This window comes from Condylostylus longicornis, unplaced genomic scaffold (genome assembly GCF_029603195.1).
Source record: "Condylostylus longicornis isolate FDR11 unplaced genomic scaffold, ASM2960319v2 ptg000010l, whole genome shotgun sequence".
NCBI classification, from domain to species: Eukaryota; Metazoa; Arthropoda; class Insecta; order Diptera; family Dolichopodidae; genus Condylostylus; species Condylostylus longicornis.
In genome coordinates, this window is record NW_026577979.1 from 23,695,240 (window position 1) to 23,715,498 (window position 20,259).

Genomic DNA, 20,259 nt, shown 5'->3' on the forward strand with positions numbered 1-20,259 from the left:
ATAATATTATTACAGAAACAAAATAATATTACAATTCAATATAATGGTGAGCAAGACTGAATTGAATAAAGAAAAACATTTTAAAAAAAATATGGAATCAGTACAAAAATTGCAAAACAAAATAATAAAATTTTTTAAAATCTTAGAGAACTTCTATTTTAAAAAAATAAAAAATAATAAAAGTAAAACAGAGGCAAATTGTTCATCTTACCACTAGGGTCTCTATAGCTATCAATATAATGAGAGCCACCACTATCTGGTGTTGATTCTCTGCTATAAGGGCCTGTTGGTCCGCTAATATGTCCCACTAAGCCAAACCCAAGAGGACGTGGTGGTCCGCTAAAGTCAACTGGCTCACTTTGAGGAGATCTTGCAGAACCGGCTGCACCATTTGCCCCACTATTACTGCCTGCACCAGATCCAGTGCCAAAACCATGAGGGTGTAATCCTTCTGTATGAACACCATATTGCGAACTAGATGAACTAAGTAAAATGCTATTTGTGATAATAATTTAAAAAAAAAAAACAAAAAAAATATTAAGAAAATATTATGTTAGAAAAATTTTCAAATTTACCTGTGATGTGGTAAACGTGTCACACTTAAATCTAAAGTTTGACCTTGTGGACTTGGCACTTGAGGACTAGCTAATTGATGAGGACTAGAACCGGGTTGAGGACTAGTTGCGTTATCGCCACCACCACCACTGCCCCCGTTGCCTGTTGTACTGTTCGCTACACCTACACCGCCTGCTCCTAATAAACGGTACTGTGAGGAATTAAATCCATGAGGACTCGGCGATGCAACGCTAGAAGATGAAAGATCTATCACAGGAACACCGGGTCTTGGTCCTGATGTTGGAGATGGAGAGCTTACTCCTCCATTGCTATTTTTATAAGCAGCGGCAGCGGCAGCAGCTTGAGCTGCAGCAACTTTCACAGATAAATTAATTGCTGAAAATCCCGGTGGTAATGGACCCATGGTTGGATCATAATGATACATTGGCCTTGGATATATTGGGCCGTTATTTTCATCATGTTCAGCTTTCAACATGCCCACATGAACCATTTGTGGGTCTTGTAAAAATTTTTGTTGCTGGCTATTAAGATCATCTGTAATTGGTAAATAAGAATACATATTGGTTCTTTGCGAAGCACAATTCGGATCATAACGCTCAAACGCCGTTGCTGATGACATTGTATTGGTATCATATACCAATCTAGAGGTATCGTATGTAGGTCGGTTGTTATTCAGAATATCACTTGTTGAATATGCAACTGATGTATGTTTAGAAATATCACTATTTGACACAACAGCTGCCGCAGCAGCAACAGCAGCAGCATTCATTTGAGAATATCTCATTTGTTGCTCAGCTGCGGCTCGTATATATGGATCATCCATTGATGTCATATTGGTGACAGATGACGTTCCATTAACATTATCGGACGTAGCATTACCATTCGATGTAGTTTGACTAGCATTCATTATTAAGGAGGAATTGGATTCATATTGTCTAGATCTCTCTTGAGAATTTTGTTGTTCGTTTATGTTGGCAAAACCATTCATTGACTGATGTCCTGAAGTAATTGAATTTCCATTAACGCTCAATCCAGTAGATGTAACATTATTACGTAATATATCTGTGCTTCGATTGGATAATTGATGTGATTGATGTATGCCATCTGTACTTGAATTCGATTGGATTCCATTTTGAATATTCGATGAAGAATTATTAGATTGCTGCTGTTGCAAGTGTTGGGATTGATGTTGTGATGTTGAATTCGTATTACCATTTTGTAATTGATTTTGTTTTGAATGATTGTCTACATTTGTATATGTACTTGAATTACTCGATTCATTATGAATATATACTGCCGAATGTTGTTGATTATGATGAGTACTAGGACTTTTAGCGTAACCAATTGAAGCTTCAGTTTTAATAGGTGTTGGACTGATTTCAGATTTAATGATTGGCATGTTATTATTATTACATTTTGTTGTGTTGTTGTTAATGCAATTTGTGTTATTGTTATTACTGACAAATCCATTTGGTGGAAGTTTATTGGAAAGTTCATTCAATTTGTCAGAATCTCTTTCTATCTGATGACGCCTACTTAATTCATCCGTTGTTATATTTTGATTATGCAGTACTGGAATTGAAAAAATTTAAAGGAAACTTATAACTATTAAAGTAAAAATACAGTAGGTACATGAAGTGTATGTCTTAATGATAATATGATGAAATTTTAACAAACTTTTTCATATATTTTTGTTATCAAAAATTCATGTGGAGACATTCATTTATGAGAAATTATAAATATTCAAATAATTCCAATAATTTGAGTTACAAAAAGAAAGCTATACACCTCTGAATGTAGATACAAAATTGCTAAATGAAATCCATTAAAATAAAAAATATTTTTACTTAAAATTTTAAAATTGAATAATAAATTTGCTGATGTCGTCTGAAAATAAGGTCCTTTGTTAATTTTATATGTATAAGTGAAATATTGTATCTCTGCAATATTGCTTAAAAATTATTTAATCAACAATTGAAAACATATTTAAAAATACTGCTACTGCACAAAAATATTAGAAGTTCTCTAATTTTTAGATAAATTGTTAATTTTAAAAGCACTAAAATAAAAATGAAAACTATACTACAGTTCTGTAAATTTTTGACCATTGATTGCTACACGTCAGTATTTAAAATTAAAAAGTTTTTAGTTTTTTTGCAATAAGATGCAGGTTTCTAGACCACTTACGTGAATTCTTCTTGAAACAACTTTGAAATAAATAAATTTATAAAAATACAAAATATGTAAGTAATTTCCAAATTGCGGTCAAAATTTTTTTAACCTTAATTAAACTAATTCAATATTTTCACTTTAAACAAACTGTATATCTTAAAAAGAAGAAAAAACGGTTTGAACGTCAAAACAATACCCAAATATTTCACGTATAACATTAAATACATTGATGTTTTTGAAATAATCTATCTACTGAATTAAAATAATTTATATTATTTTTCATCTATTTGAAATTATAATTTAAATTAATCATTTAATTAACAATGACTCTAGGTTTCCAAAAAAAAGCTTAATTCAAAAATAGAGCAGTTCAATTAATTTGAACATTTGTAAGGGTAGGTGCTATATAGGCAATATACCGCAAAAAAATGTACTTTATTTTTTTTTTGATAATGTAGCCTCATTGTATTTAGTTGTGGATTTAATTACAGTTTAAAGATGATTTTCAAACTTTATTTTTAGCAATACTGTTTTTTCTATTTACATTATGTACATATGTCCGCATTTTTAATTATGAAACAAGTTAAAAAAGTTAGTTTGCGAAATTTTCTCACGGTCTGAGTAGATTAATTTTTATAGTTAATGAAAATCAGTTGTCATCCCGAAAAAAATTGCACCAACGCAATAAATTTTAAATAAATATTTAGATATAAAAATAATAGTTTCTACACAATTTCAAAAAAGTGAAAAATATCCTGGGTTAGTACCGGAAAAATGCAAAAATTCAACCAAAAAATTAGAAAAAACAAAGCACATCAAACCATGCTTCGATATAACAAGACGTGTTCTCACTTCTCATATAGCATTTCAAACGAAAACTTCATTATTTTAAAGCAAAAATACCTTCGAATTATTTTCTCACTATAACCTCTTCCAAAATCTGTTTGAGTATTTATTGTTTATAGTCGGAGTCGCCTATAAGCAACTCGCACAAGAGCAAAACTCTTTTATAAGTAAAACAATCTTTACTAGAAACTTATTTCCGTAGAAGAAAATTTTTACCTATCTCCTCCCACTCTAAAAGTTTTAGTTCCTAAACCCGAAAAATACCATTTTTCAACTATGTATTTATTGCAGCTAAGCCATAAGTCAAATTTTGCAAACGCATCGAAATAGTGGCAGGCTTCCTCTACCGCAGCATACTATGTTTGAACTTTAAAAAAACGAAATGACCGTTAAAATTTACCGTTATCTAAAATCCGTTTTCTCCAAATTTTTGACATCGTGTTTTTTCAATACTGCAGATTGTAGGAGTCAGAAATTTTAGCAGCTTTCAGACAATAACAAATAATTCATTTCGCTAGAAGAAAATTTTTTTCCAAGTCAACTCTTGAAAAGGGTTATCGCCTCTTCAAATTTGTAAAAATTTGAATTTTTCGCACCATATTACATATGTATTTTCGAAAATGTACGTTTTTTCAAATTTCTTAATTATTTAATTTTTAAATTTTCGAATTTAAATTCAACATTAATTAAATTTCACAATTTAGAAACAAATTGAATACTAATCCTTAGGTTCAAGTGTTTAAAGATTATATTCTCCTCTAAATTTAAGCCTTGTCCTTAACAAGTAATTGTTCAATTTTTTATCAATTATATTCTCATATGATTTAAATTACCAATAAAAATTTTCTTTAACTATAACGAAGTTTATTTGTACTTTTTCTCCTCGTTACGTTATTACTCCTTCAATTTTCAATAAACTTTTAAAGAACTTTTATAAAGTACAAAAATGGTGCAATAAACGTTCTCTTACTCGAAATTTCTTTTTATATAAGCACATGTTTTTCGAAAAATTATCACTTTCAGATTTTTCTGGAATTTCTGTAAAATTTATTAAAAATTTTCATAATTTTATAAGAGGCTAATTATGTATCAAACTTTAGTTTAACTAAATATTTCAATATTGTGATTTTGTTTTACGAAATTTTAATTTTTACTTTAAAATTTTACTTAAATTTTATCACCTAAAAACTGCTATATTCTGCTATTTATCAATTTAGACAAAGGATTTTATATTTTTACATGAAATAAAAAGTTTGTTAAAAAATTTTATACAAATTATATTATGTGAATACATAAGTATGCTGATTAAAGTTAAATTTTTTTGAGAAAAGTATGGTAAAGGCAAAATATTTACATGGAGTGAATTTTTCACTTCAATATAATTTAAATATAAATACCTAATATTAAAAGATTATTAAAATAAACAAGTATGACCATTAAATATTATAATCAAATTTTAAATCAAAATAAAATAAATATGTATATTTAAAAACTATTACAAATATTCATAAAATAGTGTAGGCTGGATATTGACAAAACGTATAAATGAATAAAAATTTTGTATTGAAATAAAATTGTGTCTCATATAATATTTTTCTAGTTGTTTAGATATAAAATATTAGAAATTATATAATATATGTGTATATTTTATATTAAATGCTTGTGCATATTATTCACTATGTTTGTATATATATGTACATAAATATACATATACATACATAGATAAATATCCTAATTTAAACAAAAATTTATATTCCGTAATTTCACTTTTTTTGTTAACAATAATCCTGACGACTTCTGTTTTTTTATCAATTATTTTATATTCACAGTTTTAATGTTTTGTTTTACATAGTTTCTGTAATAATGACAAACCTGCTGCAGCTGCCGCTGCTGTTAAAATTGCTGCTGCCGCTGCCGTTTGATGGTGATGTAATATAAGACCATTACCAGCATGAAATTTTGCTTCGCGTGCGGCAGCTTTCTTGGCTGCAGCCGTTGGGCAACCTGATAGGCTTCGATGAGAATTACGATTTGAACTAATGTGACCTCTACCGTTACATCCAGGTGTTGGACATTTTAAAATTTGTTCATGCATCGCCAATACTTTATTTGTTTTTCAATATTTTTTTTTGTAGAATTTTTTTTTTTGGTTTTTTTCAAATGTTTTGTTTTTGTTTTGGATTTTATTGTTTCATTATGCAAGTGCATTTATTTTTTTAAACAGGGTCATACATGAAAAAATGTAAATAATTACTTTAATTAATTTTCAATGTTGTTTTTTTTTTTGTTTTTACAAAATTTAGAATTAAAGGTATTTTTAGTATTTTATTTCTTTTTTAAATAAAAGATTTGCTTTAAGTATTGAGTTCAAGCCAATTCAAAACATTCCAATTAAAGTTCAATAAATTCGATTGATTTACTTTTGAAATTAAGATACATTTTCTCACCCCACATTTAAGCAAATATCCATATAAATAAAAAAGAACTCACAAGAATTTTTGCAATTATTTTATATAAAGACAGCCAAATATATAAGTTTATCTGCATATATTTAGAAAAGATAGATAAATAAGTAGGTAGAGAAGAATAGAAGAAGAGCGGGGTTGAGAAAACCACTTCATAAATTTTTAGCTTTCAAAAACAAACAAGAGCTATATACCGATACTTCTAAATATTTTATAAGTACCGATATTTATCGAAATTTCTAACATTTGAGTAAATAGTTAATTATACTGTTTTGTATAATATATAGGCATATAATTTACTTATATAAGATAAAACATAAACTCAATTTCAAAAAACAACATTGAAAAAATGCTTTAAAATTGAAAAAATAGCATGCAAACAAAATTGGAAATAAATATAGTGTCTCTCTACCCCGCATTTTTGGTTTTAAAAAGTCCATGCACTCTAAGTTTTTTCCTAATAATGAAATAGTTAAAGGTTTGTGAAAGTGTTTATAAAATAGGAGGTACATAAGAATCTAAGAAGATATAAAAAAATTTATTTTTTGACATTTTTTACATGCAACTCTCTAAACACAACTAGCTGTCAACTACTTAATATTAACAAAAAAATAAAATAAACTAACAAATACTGCTCTAGATCTTTTCTTATGAAAAACGTAAACTTACTTTCTGCAGAAAGCTTATCCTTTTTTGGGCATCCGGATAAACTATAAATTTTGAATATATTAAAAAACAACATTTCATTTCTATGAAATTAAAGTTAGGAATATTTTTTGATGATGACAAAATGTTTTTTATATTCTTCTTTGCCATCTTGAAAATTACCTCCTATGATGAGAATATAATCCAGTAGCATGACCTTGCCCGTTGCATCCCGGTGTCGGGCATTTTGCATTATCTAAAAACAAAAATGCGGGTTGATTTTTGTTTTATTTTCCATTTTATATTTACAAAGTTATGAAAAAAAAGAAAGCTACTTGAATTTCAGAAATTAGAGTAGAGAGACTTATTTTCAAATTAAGGAAAACAAAATAATGAAAGAAATAACTATAGAATATAAATTTATACAACGAAATTTTTAACGATAAGTATTAACTGACCAAAATTTTCCACAATAATTATTATAATTGAAAAGATACCCTTCTTAGAAGTTTCGTTTATTATTACGAAAAAATATTTATTTCTAATTTAGAATCTCTTACCAGAACTCAATTTTAAGAGGGACTCTTGCCAAAAAAATGTTACAATAATTTTTAAGGATACTGATATTAATTATCAAAAAACTTGCAAATGTAATAAATTTATTGCCAGTTTTTACAATTTATTTTATGTAAAACCATTTTTTCGGAAAAAGAATATTTTGGTTATACCACTTAACTGGTCAATTAAGTTTAAAACTTAAATATTCTATTTTCACAAATGTAAATGTCATTTTGTAATAATACATAATAATATGTAGATAGGACTTTTGTCGTGCTTTTTAACTAAATTTAATATAAAGTAGTAAAAATTTTGAGACACTTTTTTAATATATTTCATAGAATTTGTAAGCACTTTTAATAAACTTATATTTTTGTTATGTTTATATATAATGTACAATATTATATTCAATGAGGGATCTATATAAATATGTGTATAATATCCAGGAGCATTATTAAATATTATAACAACTGATCCTAATTTAAATTTTGTTAAATTAACAAAAATAAAACAATAATAAAAATTAACACAACTTCATATTTTATATAAAATGAGGGAGATTATGTGATGGTGCCAAAATTTCGCATGTTAAGTTTTGGGAAATGTATTTCTCCATGTAAAAGAAGTGGAATAAACTATTTTTAAAAAGATGTCTGTCTGTCTATCTGTTTATCTGTTAAATGCAGATCTATATCTCAATTTCGACCGAACCCAGTATCTGAGTAAAGTGTATATCTGAGTTTAAATGAGTTTAAATGAGTGTATATCTGAGTTCGATCATCTTTTGAGACATATCAGGTTTCAGGTACTGGATCTTAAATATTGGTCTATTTCAAGTTTTTGATCATTTTTATGTCCTTCGTCTGAAAATGCGAAAAACCACCTTTCTTTTCAAGGAAGTCAAGTATTACCAACCGAAATACCTTAGAAACAATTGAAAGTTTTCAAGAAGTGTTCAAAGGACATTTTCATAATATTGTGCAAGATTCTCGCCAAATTAGAAAACACACTTTGCGGCCGGATATGTGTCATTATGTTCTAAAAAATTTTTTTGTTCTAATTCAAAATATTTTTATATTTAACAGTTTAAATTTCTTTTTCAGAAAACTTTATTTATAAGTGGCAAAGCTGCAAAATTTTTTTAGTGGTATTCGATAGTATAATATTTTCTTTTTTAATTTTAACCTTCAATTGTTGTTTACATAATATTATTGAAATTTAAAAGAAACAATTCCATTGTTGGTATATTGTTAACTTGAAGTTTTTGAATTTAATTGTTTCAACAAAAATTTAGAAATGGTTTCAGTTTTGAAGGAAATGCAACCGAAATTCCACATTTTGTTAATTTAAAAAAGTGAAAAATCATTTAAAAAAATATATTAAACTTCATTAAAGTTTATTACTAAGATTTTTATGCTTGCAAAACTTGTAGTGTGTTTTTCTAAGTAATAATGACTATGCAATCGCCTTCAATAAAGGGTCTTTTCAAATTATTTTTAATTCCTTACTAAATTTTAATTGTAGAAATAAATTCAAGAATTGGCTCATTTGAGCCAATTTATAAACGTCCCGAATTCGGGGGAGAAATTATATATAATTTGTTGTTTAAATGAAAAAACTAATGAATTGAAATAATGAGGATGCAAATTTTAAAACAATTCAGTTTTGTTATTTCTCACAGGTTAGCTTATTTAATTACATATGTACATGTTAAAAAGATTTGGAAAAATGTAAATCTGTTAAAAAGGTCACAAAGAAAAATTTATATACATATATTTCTAACGATAACGAATTACTCCAATTTTCCCAAAATTAGGCAAAAACACAATTACGTATTTAAAAAAAGTTTTGGTTATTAAATTTCCACTTATGGTGTACACAATCTATAACATCTGGATTTAGTTTTAGATAACTGACCAAATGAGTAAAAATTGCACTGAAAAAAAATCGCATATCGAATATAAATAAAATATTTCGAAAGTCATATTTCTACTTTGCAAATAAAATATTTGATAACTCGTAATAATTTACTCAAAGTAATAATTTCAATTGTATGAAGATATAAAATATATAATACATATATATGTATATTATATAGCATATGCATATATACTATATAGCATATAATAGTATATTATAATAAAATACATAGCAACTTCGTTAATGTAAAAAGAATGTCAAAAATTATTCTAATTTACAAAAATTGAGTGGTTTTATATCTAATATAAAGATGGGCTTTTTTTTTTGTCATAAAAAAAAAATTGTTTTTTTGTATTTAATAAAAATGTTAACAACTAGTGCAATCGATATTCTACTCATGAAAGATACTGCGGTATTGAAGTCATAAACCACTTGGTATGTAAATATGTGCACATATTTATAGAGTTTTTAAATAAAAACGATGTAAACATTATTGTTAAAAAAACAAATAGATGCGCTTTACAAAATAAAAATTATATCTTTTCAGTCGCAGCAAGCTTCAAATTTTTTTCGATATTCATACATGCATTCGTATACTTACATACATACATAGGTACATAATCGGCTAGAACAAACGGCACGATTATCATAAAACTGATAGACTGCAGTAACGCAATTATTAAAAATTTTTAACAAACCAAACAAGCAAAAATATAATATACTTATGTATATTTTTCGGTACTTCTTTTACTTCCTCCAACTTTATGGGAAGTTTAAGCGAAACAAATTTCACTCATTCAAACATATTGAAAATTTTCGTTAAAAAAAACAAATTTTTTTAATAGAAATTAAATAGAAAATAGAAATTGAGTATTTGCAATTCGACGAATGCAAACACAAAGACCATGCTTCTATACCATGCCCAGGCTTAAAAAAGTTTTAATATGGGTATAGAGTTGACCTTACTGAAAGAAAAATGTATGCGTTGTAATACAATAAAAAAGGGGAAAGAACTAATAGTGACTGTTCTTTTGAAGTACAATTTTCTGTTACGACAGTAAAAGAACTGACAAATATACAACCTAGAAAGTGAGTTGTAGAGTTTGTGAAGTTACACAGTGTAGAGCCAAAAAACACAGCTCGAAATGAATTCTGATAACTTACTCAAAGATCTAGTCATATGGTTTCATCTTGACATTATTTTACATAAAAAAGTTTTTCGTAAGGTAAATTTTTTCTATTATTCTTTGCAGCTAAGTACCATAAGCTCATTTTGTAAATAGCAAAATTTAATTCAGAAGGCCGCAATATTAATTGAAGCACATTTATACCATACATTATTTTGCTTTGAAAACGGCCCAGTAAGATACGATTTCTTCAACTTTTACAGTTTGCCTTTTATCATTTTAATACTTATATATTGACATTTACATATATTCATTAAGGTATTATTAATCAAATTTTCGCTTTCAAAAAATAACAGATTGCTAAAATTCAATTCAAATTGATTTGAGCGACAGCTTAAATTACGTAAAATGAAAATCTATCAAATAGACATTAATTTAATGTACGGTAAGCAAAGCAAGTCAACCAGTATTGAATATTTTCATATAAATTTTAACAAAAATACATAGTATGTTCGGAAGTAATTAAAATATTATTTGTGAATAAACAATTCACAACATAAATTTTGCTATTCATTTTTCAATTACTATACTTTTCATTAGCTTCGTTCTTCCCCTACAATTTAAATGTTTAAAATTTTCACAAGCCGAACATCAATAATAATAATACTATTATAATCCTTTTAAAATAGTAGTAAAGAAAACAAAAGAAAAAATACTTAAAAGGTATTTAAAATTTCATTACCCCCGTAAAAGAAAACTTCTTGTTGTATATAAAGCAACAAAATGACTTATAATTCAACTTTAAAACAATTATTTCCTTAAAGTGCGTTATTCATAAGGTAAAATATTTTGTTTATACTCGTATTTTGAAAATCCATTTAAAACCATAATTTGATGTTATATAACTCTAATATTTCATTAAAATTATTTTATTACTTACATATTATTATTATTATAATTGTCATTATTTCATTGTTGTTTTTATTATAACAATATTACAAGTAGCTTAGTAAGCATTCGTGCACAAGCAATACAGAATAACATTTGAAGATATAAGATATTACCGCTCTTAATATATGTATTTAATTCTTGCGACTTTGTCATAAAATATATGCTATATACATATATAGACATATGTGTGTACATTGTTCTTACATAATTATCTTGACATTTAAAGTACCTTTGAAAAGTCGTAATGACAAAACAAACACTTTGACAGAAAATAAATGTGAAAATAATTACAGTCAAAGAAGGCAAGCAATGAAAAGAATATGAAATAAAAGAATATGTAAGAATTTCATAAAAGTATTTACAAAATTCAATTTATAAAAGTTTTCATACATATGTATATGTACATTATGTATATACATTTTCGCATAAAAAGTCTATAGGATAAAATTTCCCAAATTTATAGATAATTGAAATTTTGTTTTAAAATCAATGAAGTTTGTTTGAAAATAACGTTATTCCTTTATTAAAGACTTAAATATGTAAAATTTTTCAGTTATTTGAAACTAGAAATGAAGGAATACAATGGATAAAAGTATACAGTGGGAGTCACAGCATTTTTATTTTCACAAATAGAGTTCCAGATTTTTAAAAAACGCTGCCTCTATGCATTAATCAAATCTTATTAGTCCTTTTATGCATTTCGTAATGTTTATTACTGATAACTGAAAAAAAAAACAGCATATTTTTACTATGTTTAATTGTAATCGTCAAGATTTCAGGAAAAATCCGGTGAAACGTTGAAACGCAAATTGAAAATAATTTTAATTTTTCATATTTATTTATGTTGAAAAATTTTTAATTAATATAGTTCTTAAAGTGATGTTCACAAACAAGTATCTATCATATTTGAAATTTCAGGGTTTTTTAATAAAAAATCAACTACGTTTTCTTATATTTCTATAGAAACATAAAAAAATATAGTTTCTTTACTATTGTTATTTACAGAACTGCCGTATAAAATTAAACTAATTTAAAGAAACAATAAGCTTATAAGAAGAGTTTAAAATATTAAAATATAAAATATAATTTAATGGAATGAAAATCAAAACGTTAATAATGTAGTGGTCTTTATAATGTTATAGATAAAGGAATCACACAACTCTATTATAAATTCAAAAAAAAAAAAACACAATAATAATAAATATTTCATAATATGAACAATAAGAAGTTTATATTTACCTCTATTTAAACTTCCAGGTGAAAATGGTGGTTGTAGTGTACCACTATTTCCATTATTCGTATGATGATCTGTATATGACATTTTATCGTTTTGTGATGTTGTCGATGATACAATATTACCAGGACTTACAATATTACCTGATATTGCTACACTATTTCTATTGCTACTATTATTAGTATTACTATTATTATTACTACTGTTGTTGCTACTATTATTACTATTTATTGCTGATACTGTTAAAACACCTTCTCTAGAGATATCTTGCATAACAGATGCAGCACGACTTCCAACACCAGCTGGTTGTAAAATTGTATATTGTTTTGTATCTGGTGATGTTTCGTTTATGGTTTTATTGCATTCCTCACTTGTATTCGTTTGTTCTGTTGATAAATGTCCCGTTGTCGATGTTGTTAAATTTTCCTTTAAAGATGAAGATGAATTTGTTGAATTTGTTTTATTAGCAATACTAAAATCGTTTCTTATTGTAGATATATTGCTATGATTAGTATTTGAAGTAGGAGTAAATGTGATTGCACAAGGAGTAGAAGATGTAGTGGTATTTTTACAATCACTCACCGTTATACCTAAATTTGATGTTGTTGTTGTATTATGTTGTTGTTGTAAATTATTTGCGATTATTGATGGTGGTGCTGTTGGTGGTGGATAACCTAAATAAGTTGTTGTGTCAGTACCGTAAGTTGCAGCTAATGTTCCCGTTGTATAACTACCTATTAAAGAAACACCATTTACCATTCTTTTGGCATCAATAATTGGTGGTTTAAAAGCTGACGCCTGAGAAAAAGGAATTTTTGATTTACGATCATCCAAATCCAGTGAATTACTTGAATAATTATATTGGGAATTAATGCGAGCTTGATCGTTCTCCTTTTGCCTAGGAATACATAAAAAATTATCACATTCGCGTTTAATGTTATGAGAATTATTATTAGTGTTATTAATTATATTACTTATACTATTTATTATGTTATTGTTTGTCTGGTTTTGTGATTTTATATTAAATGCTGTATTATTAACATACTTTGTGGAATATTTTTGCATTTGACTGCTGTATGAATCCTTTAATTTTTCATCAAATAAATTATGAAATAATGGATTTTCGTCCTGATCGTTTCTATTATAAATTGATCCTTTTGTATCGTTTGTCCAATTACCAGATAGACTTTTGAGAGCAGCTTGAGTTTCTCTTATTAATGTTTCATCGTCCTGATCTTCAGAATATGATTTTACAAAATTATTATTAACAATAGTATTGTTATTATTATTGTTATTGGTTAGGTTTGTAGGAGTTGTTTTACCATTTACTAAAATTGTGTTAGATGTTACAATTGATCGTTTCTTTTGTGGTAATGATATTTTTTCATCAAAAGATTTAGATGGACAATCTTCGTCACGACTTGAACGCTTCTTACGTTTTAATACAATGTCTTGTTCCTCAGCTTTAACAGTTTCTAAAACGGTATCTTTCGAAAGCGGACGTTTTAAGAGGGCCATTTTCACATTAACAAACTATGTCTCAACATATTTGAAGAATTGTTCTTATAACTTTTTCAATTAAAAATTTGATATGCAATTTTTGAAAACTTAATATTTTAATTTCTACTGCAATGTAAATTTTTATCGGAATTTCAAATTAAAGTTAACATTAATAGTTTTGTTGTCCCATTAAATTGTGGCAATTTTAAAAGCATTTAAACGTATTATTGAAATTAAATTAATATTGATTTCTATTGAATTTATTTTTATTGATTATTAAAGAAATATTCGCATTTAATACTACTAGTTTTGTTTCATCCTACTCTATATTTGTTGCAAATAGTTCAGTATTTTCATTTTGATTTTGATACAATATCAAACAATTTATATGCTACAAAATCATAATAATTTACTCCTTACTTACAGTATTTACAGGGACTAATTTCAGATCAACACAGTTGGGTTTGTTGTTTCACCACGTATGTTGGTGAAGATGACGCACAAATTATGGCTCTAAATTAAATAACTATTTACATAGCGGTTGGTTAATAAATTTATGTAATCGAGATTATGCGATTAGACATCTTCAGATTATTTTCTTTTGGGATAATTAACGTATAATCTTTTATTTATGGCAGCCATCTGGTATTGACAGCTCCTTTGTGAAGTAATATTAAACGGGTAATTGAAGATGTTCAAGCGAAAAGGTGAATGAATTGAAATTGGTTGTTTCATATTGCTCATTCAAAGTCGTGACTAACATTAATATAAGATTGTATTTTAAATTTTGAATATAAAAATAAAATTGCAACGATCGTTGTACTTCAATAATCGAAACATTACATCATTATAAAAATCGAAAATTTTGAAAATATTAAAAAAATTTTTGAAAGTTATATCAAAACTAAAGCGATTAATTTAATTAAAGTATTAAAATAAAGAATTCAAAACATTACAACAACTTGCAGAATGAGAAAATTTGTAAAAAAATTTCTTTCAGAGAAATATATTTATGAGCAAGATGGGTTTCTGCATAAAATCACTGCTTTTTATATTAAAGGATACAAATTTTTTTTAAAAAGACCCACAGACGGATCGTTTGAAACTGATAAGTAATTTTTTTGCAAATTTGCTCAATATTTAATTGACAAAAATACGTTAACGCTTTTTTAATGACAAACTGAAATTGAAGCAATTTTGTTTCCCTATGTTCGGGAAAACCAATTACATAGTTCAAAAAGTATTTTTGGACTATTAGTTTTTTTTTCTAAATATCAACTTTAAAATATGAGAATTTATAGCAGTATTTATTCTTTAAAATTAAATTTATAAGTAAATATTGGAAGTAATGATTTTCCGAAGCATATAATGAAAGCTAGAAATTCTTTTTTGGAAGTTGAATTAATTGATTGTCTTTTGTGTGTTAAACAGTTGTTCCTTCTCTTAGATGAACAATTTTGAACAAAGAATGTAGAAAAGTAGCAGATATTTTTTAAAATCGATTTTTTGTAACTCAACTTAGATTGAGTTAAGGATAGCTAAGTTGCATTCTGATTTTTTTTTGTGATCTGATCACTATATCTTTAAAATATTGTGGTTCTAGTTTTGAAACTAAAATTTAAAGTGTTGGTCAAAGGGTTTTTATTACAATATTATGATTAGATGGATTGACTCATTTTTAAAGCCTGATTCTGTTTTGATAAAGTGTTTGGTTAAATTTTTTGAAACATAAGAAACTATCCTTTCGTAATTATCCTCATACTAGTATTTGCGGAATTAGTGATTAAGTTTGCAAAATTGGTCTTTAATTATAGAATTTCAAGAGTTTTAGTTCAGAATAACATTGTTGAAAAATTCAAGATATACAATCAAAAATTGTTTTACTCATAATGTGGGCTCCGCTTGTCTCTCGTATTGTTTATCCAAGTATCTCTTATCTACGTTTTTATTGTGTATATCCAAATAAAATTTGTTAATTATTTTAAAAAATCATATGCAAAAGTTTACGACACAATGCCTTAAAATCTTTTTTAAGTATGTAACTATTTCGAACGAAATTTGCAAGTTCTCGTATATTTTAAGGTTTTATTTGGATGACGATAGTTAAGCCTTTACATATAAAATTAAGAATTTTTTTAAATATGAAACTATATTACAATATTAAAATAATAATGTTTTTAATTTTTTAATTTCGCTAAATATTTATAAATAAGTATTTCTATATAGAAATGCGAAACAAATCAATTATAAATTTACTGTAAATATTTTTTTTTTGGCCAACATTTGAAACATATAATTTGTTATGTAACAAGTTAAACTATGTGATTTTTCTTTTTATGATTTTCAGTTACACATTTCAATATAAAATTATTAAAACAAATTGCGATAATTGTGTTACTTTTAGAATATTTCTGTAATAATCTTTAAAAATTAATTCTTACATAAATTTTTATAATTTCATCTCATGTATAAAAAATTAAAAATATTAAAAATAAGAATAATACTCTATTTCAAATTAAAATAATTTTTTAATTATTGAAACAAATTAAAGTAATTAATAAACATTTAATTTATAAAATAACCTTTTTGTTGAACGAACGCTAAAGAAAAAACAAGTTTGTTTTTTTTAATATTAACATTCACACTGATTTCTCTATTAATTTTTAAAATTTTATATTTTCTGTTTGTTAAATATACTTTAAATCTTAAAATATTATCAAAATTTTATTTATTTTTTTCAATTTTCAATTCAAATTCACTATCACTTTTTAAAATTTATTATTATTTTTCATTCAATTTCTTCCTTCTTACATAAATTTTAGACTTAAATATTTTTTTTTATCAAAAATTATAATTATTTATTGCAAAACTTTTTGAAAAAACGAACAACAAAACAAAACGCTTAGCTTATTTTCACTTTCATTTAATTTTTCCATTAAAATTTGAATATGTTAAAAAAAAATTCTATATGTAATATAAAATTATCTATTAACTTTTTTTTTATTTTTGATATATTGTTTTAAGTTATACACAAGTAAATTAATTTCAATATTTTATTGTTAGATTTCAATGGTTTCAATCGCATTTACATGTATGCATACATAATATTCAATATATTATGAATAGTTTGTAATACCGAGCCGCATTCAAATAAAGAAATAGGTTAATTTTAAATTTTTTCGGAATAATTGGCTTAAAATTTGCTTCAACAATTCTTTACTTTTATGATTTTTTAATTTTTAAACTTTTGAAATTTCTTTGTTAGTTGTAATTTTTATTTTTAAGTCTTTTACTTTCTTTCTTTTTCTTTCGTTCATTTATTTTATTGTGAATGATGATCAAAGTTTTATTTTTCACAATACCAAGTTTAAAAAAAAACTATAATTTAGAACACCAGTTTTGAAAGTTTATTTCCAAAAGCAAGAAATTTCTTTTCTTTTCCTCAGTTTAAAACAAAAAAAAACTTTTTCCGAATTTTATTTTTAAAAGAAAGAAAAACAAGTGGAAGCAGACAGAAATAAAATTTATGAAGAAAACAAGAAAAATAAAAACACAACTATATAACAGTAAATTTATTTTCCTTCTTTTTATTATTTTTTTTTTCTAAATTTTTTATTTTTTTTTTTTTGATATTATTCGTTTATTTTCTTAGTTGTACACATAAAAACAATTTTTTTTAGCTTGTTGCAAAACGATTCTAAACCACGCGTCTCTACCTGTACTAAGTTCGTAACTAACTGGCACCAAACTACCCAGAGTTTTTCCAAAGTTGTCTCGAACTTTTACGACTTTAGAAGGAAAACTGCAGCCAAAAATATTTTATGTGTGTATATGTATAAAAGTGTTATATATGTTTAAAAGTATTAATATATTTACAACAAAAACAACGATAATAAGAGAGAGAAAAGAAAAAACAATAAAGCAAGAAAAAAGCATTTCCTAACTTTTTTCCTTTTTCGTCCTTTACGTTTTTTCTTTTTATTTTTAATTTTCTTTATATTCGTTATATGCGTATGTGTGTTTGATAAAAGACCTTAATTTAATCTTTTAATACATTTGTACGTATATATATATTACATAACAAGTGAATGTATACGAATTTTCTCCTTTTTCTTCTTCTTCTTTAGGAAAAATATAAAAATTGTTTTTTTTTTCTGTATTTTAATCTATAAATATGACAACAAAATTTGAGTAGCAATTACACATACAAATGCACGTAAGATATTAGCAAGAAAATAGAAAAATTAAAGTGAAATTTCTCTTTTAAAAATTTTTTTTTTAATGCATGATCCAAAAATTTGGAAAGCATATTATGAAACCAAAGAGAATGGGCGGACACCTGAGCATTCCTTTGATTAAAAAACACACAAAAAAAGTTTTTGTTTTGAAAAAGAAAATCGGTATACATAAACAATACAAACACACGACCTAATTCTGTTATTTCATCTCTATAAAATCTTTTAACAAATACCAAGTTAAAAATAAAGAACATTTTCATTGAAAATGCATTAGCATTATGAGAACATTTTTCCACATTATGAGAAAAATTTCAATCTTCCTGGTATTGTTATAAGGGGCGCATGTCCGTGATTTTTTCAAAATAGTTATATATGTGTGAGTATAACATGTATTGGTATAACAAATAAAAAGCTTTTTTTCATCCATGAGAAAGAAAAAATAATAACAATAATGAAAACCTCGTGGTAACGGATTGGAAATATTGGAAATTTTCTGTATGTGGAAAATTTATTTTCTTATTATATTGGAAAATAACAGTGTTATTTCATTCTAATTGTTTGTTTCTGGTGTCAATTCATTCAATCTGGAAATTTATCCACCGTTTTCCATTCAGTATTATCAAATTAACTTTTACTTCATATTATCAAACAATTTATAAAACACAAAATAAAAATTTTCCTCTGTATTAAAAACAAAAAATATTTTTAAACATGTATATTTGCTCGTATATGCATACAAATGCAAATACTTTGATTATATTTAATTTCGTATACATTTCAATTTACACAATGCACACATGTAAACTATTTCTAAATAGTTTTTCATTTACCTATTTTGAAAAAAAATTATACGGGCTCGTGTTAATTTTTCAAAAAGTATACAACAAGTTTAGTTGTATTATGCAGTTGGTTGTTATTAAAAAATGTTTGTACGATTGTAATTTTATTTTAGTATCAGAAAACATGAAAAATCTTTCCCCTCTCCGAAAGCTGTACAGTTTTTAATATTTGATAATGAGACCGCCTTAGTTCTAATTTTTCTTCAGTTTTATTGTGACGGTCAAAGGATAAAGAAATTTTTTCGCTTCAATTAATCTATGATATTTTACTTTTTTTTGATGAATTGCATAGCTACTTAAATAAATATAAAGAGGATAATTTCAGCTCCAACTACTAACAACAGAAAGAAAAATTAAAAAACAAAATGAGAAACTAAAAGTGCAAACTTAAAAAAAAAACAAAAAAAAAAAAGATTTTTCTACGTCATTCTTTAAACAAATTTTGTCGTTAAAAATATTCACAGCAGTTGGCGAGGAACCTCTAATTTTTGACAAATACAATGCTCGAAAAATTATTTCATATATTTTATAAAATAGTTTATGAATTTTGTTAATTACTAGAAAAATAAAAGAAAATTTAATAAAAAGTATGTGAATTTATAATTAAATATCAAAAAGTATTAAAAATCATAAATAAAATTGCCCGATCTCAACTATATAAGCCCAAGTATTACTGAAAACAATTTATATGTCCAAATAACTGAAAAATTTAAAGTGGATATATAAGATCAAAGTTGCATATTTAAGCATATTTAAATTAAAGCCGTTAAATTAATTGAATTAGGTATATAATTAAAATCAACCAAATAAATAGCGTAAACCTACCTTAACTCGAGCTACAGTTGTTCACAAAAGAGTCGTAGCTACTCTTATTAAGACACTTATATTATAAATTATATAAAATGTTGTATTCAATATTCATGGTATTGAAAATATTCTTAAGAATTGTTATAACAAGAAGATAATCTTAAGCATTTTAAAACATTATAACAAATTAAGAACACCACATCTTCAAATACTTTTATTAAATAAAATGAATATCTATAAAAAAATTTAATCAAATGCTGGCATCATAGTTTGTTATTAATTCTTAAATAGCTTAGATAAAATTCTAATTTGTTATGCAATACAAAAATATCTCAAAACCGTCGGTCAAAATTTCCGGCGGCCTCACACATAATCACATTT

The 20,259-nt window shown here is 25.6% G+C and overlaps 1 protein-coding gene across 1 annotated transcript in view; it reads right to left on the reverse strand.

The window, feature by feature from the left end:
- Positions 1–16,685, reverse strand: part of LOC129619141 (myb-like protein A) — a 56,659-nt gene extending 39,974 nt beyond the window's left edge. Inside the window, exons 1-6 of the mRNA XM_055534235.1 lie at positions 16,577–16,685; positions 12,500–14,117; positions 6,888–6,960; positions 6,729–6,769; positions 576–2,148; positions 212–495 (exon numbers count right to left, since the gene is read on the reverse strand). Of these exons, the coding sequence (XP_055390210.1) occupies positions 212–495; positions 576–2,148; positions 6,729–6,769; positions 6,888–6,960; positions 12,500–14,012 (3,484 nt within the window). The 5' untranslated portion in view covers positions 14,013–14,117; positions 16,577–16,685. The remainder of the gene's footprint in view (positions 1–211; positions 496–575; positions 2,149–6,728; positions 6,770–6,887; positions 6,961–12,499; positions 14,118–16,576) is intronic.
- Between the last annotated feature and the right edge of the window lie 3,574 nt (positions 16,686–20,259).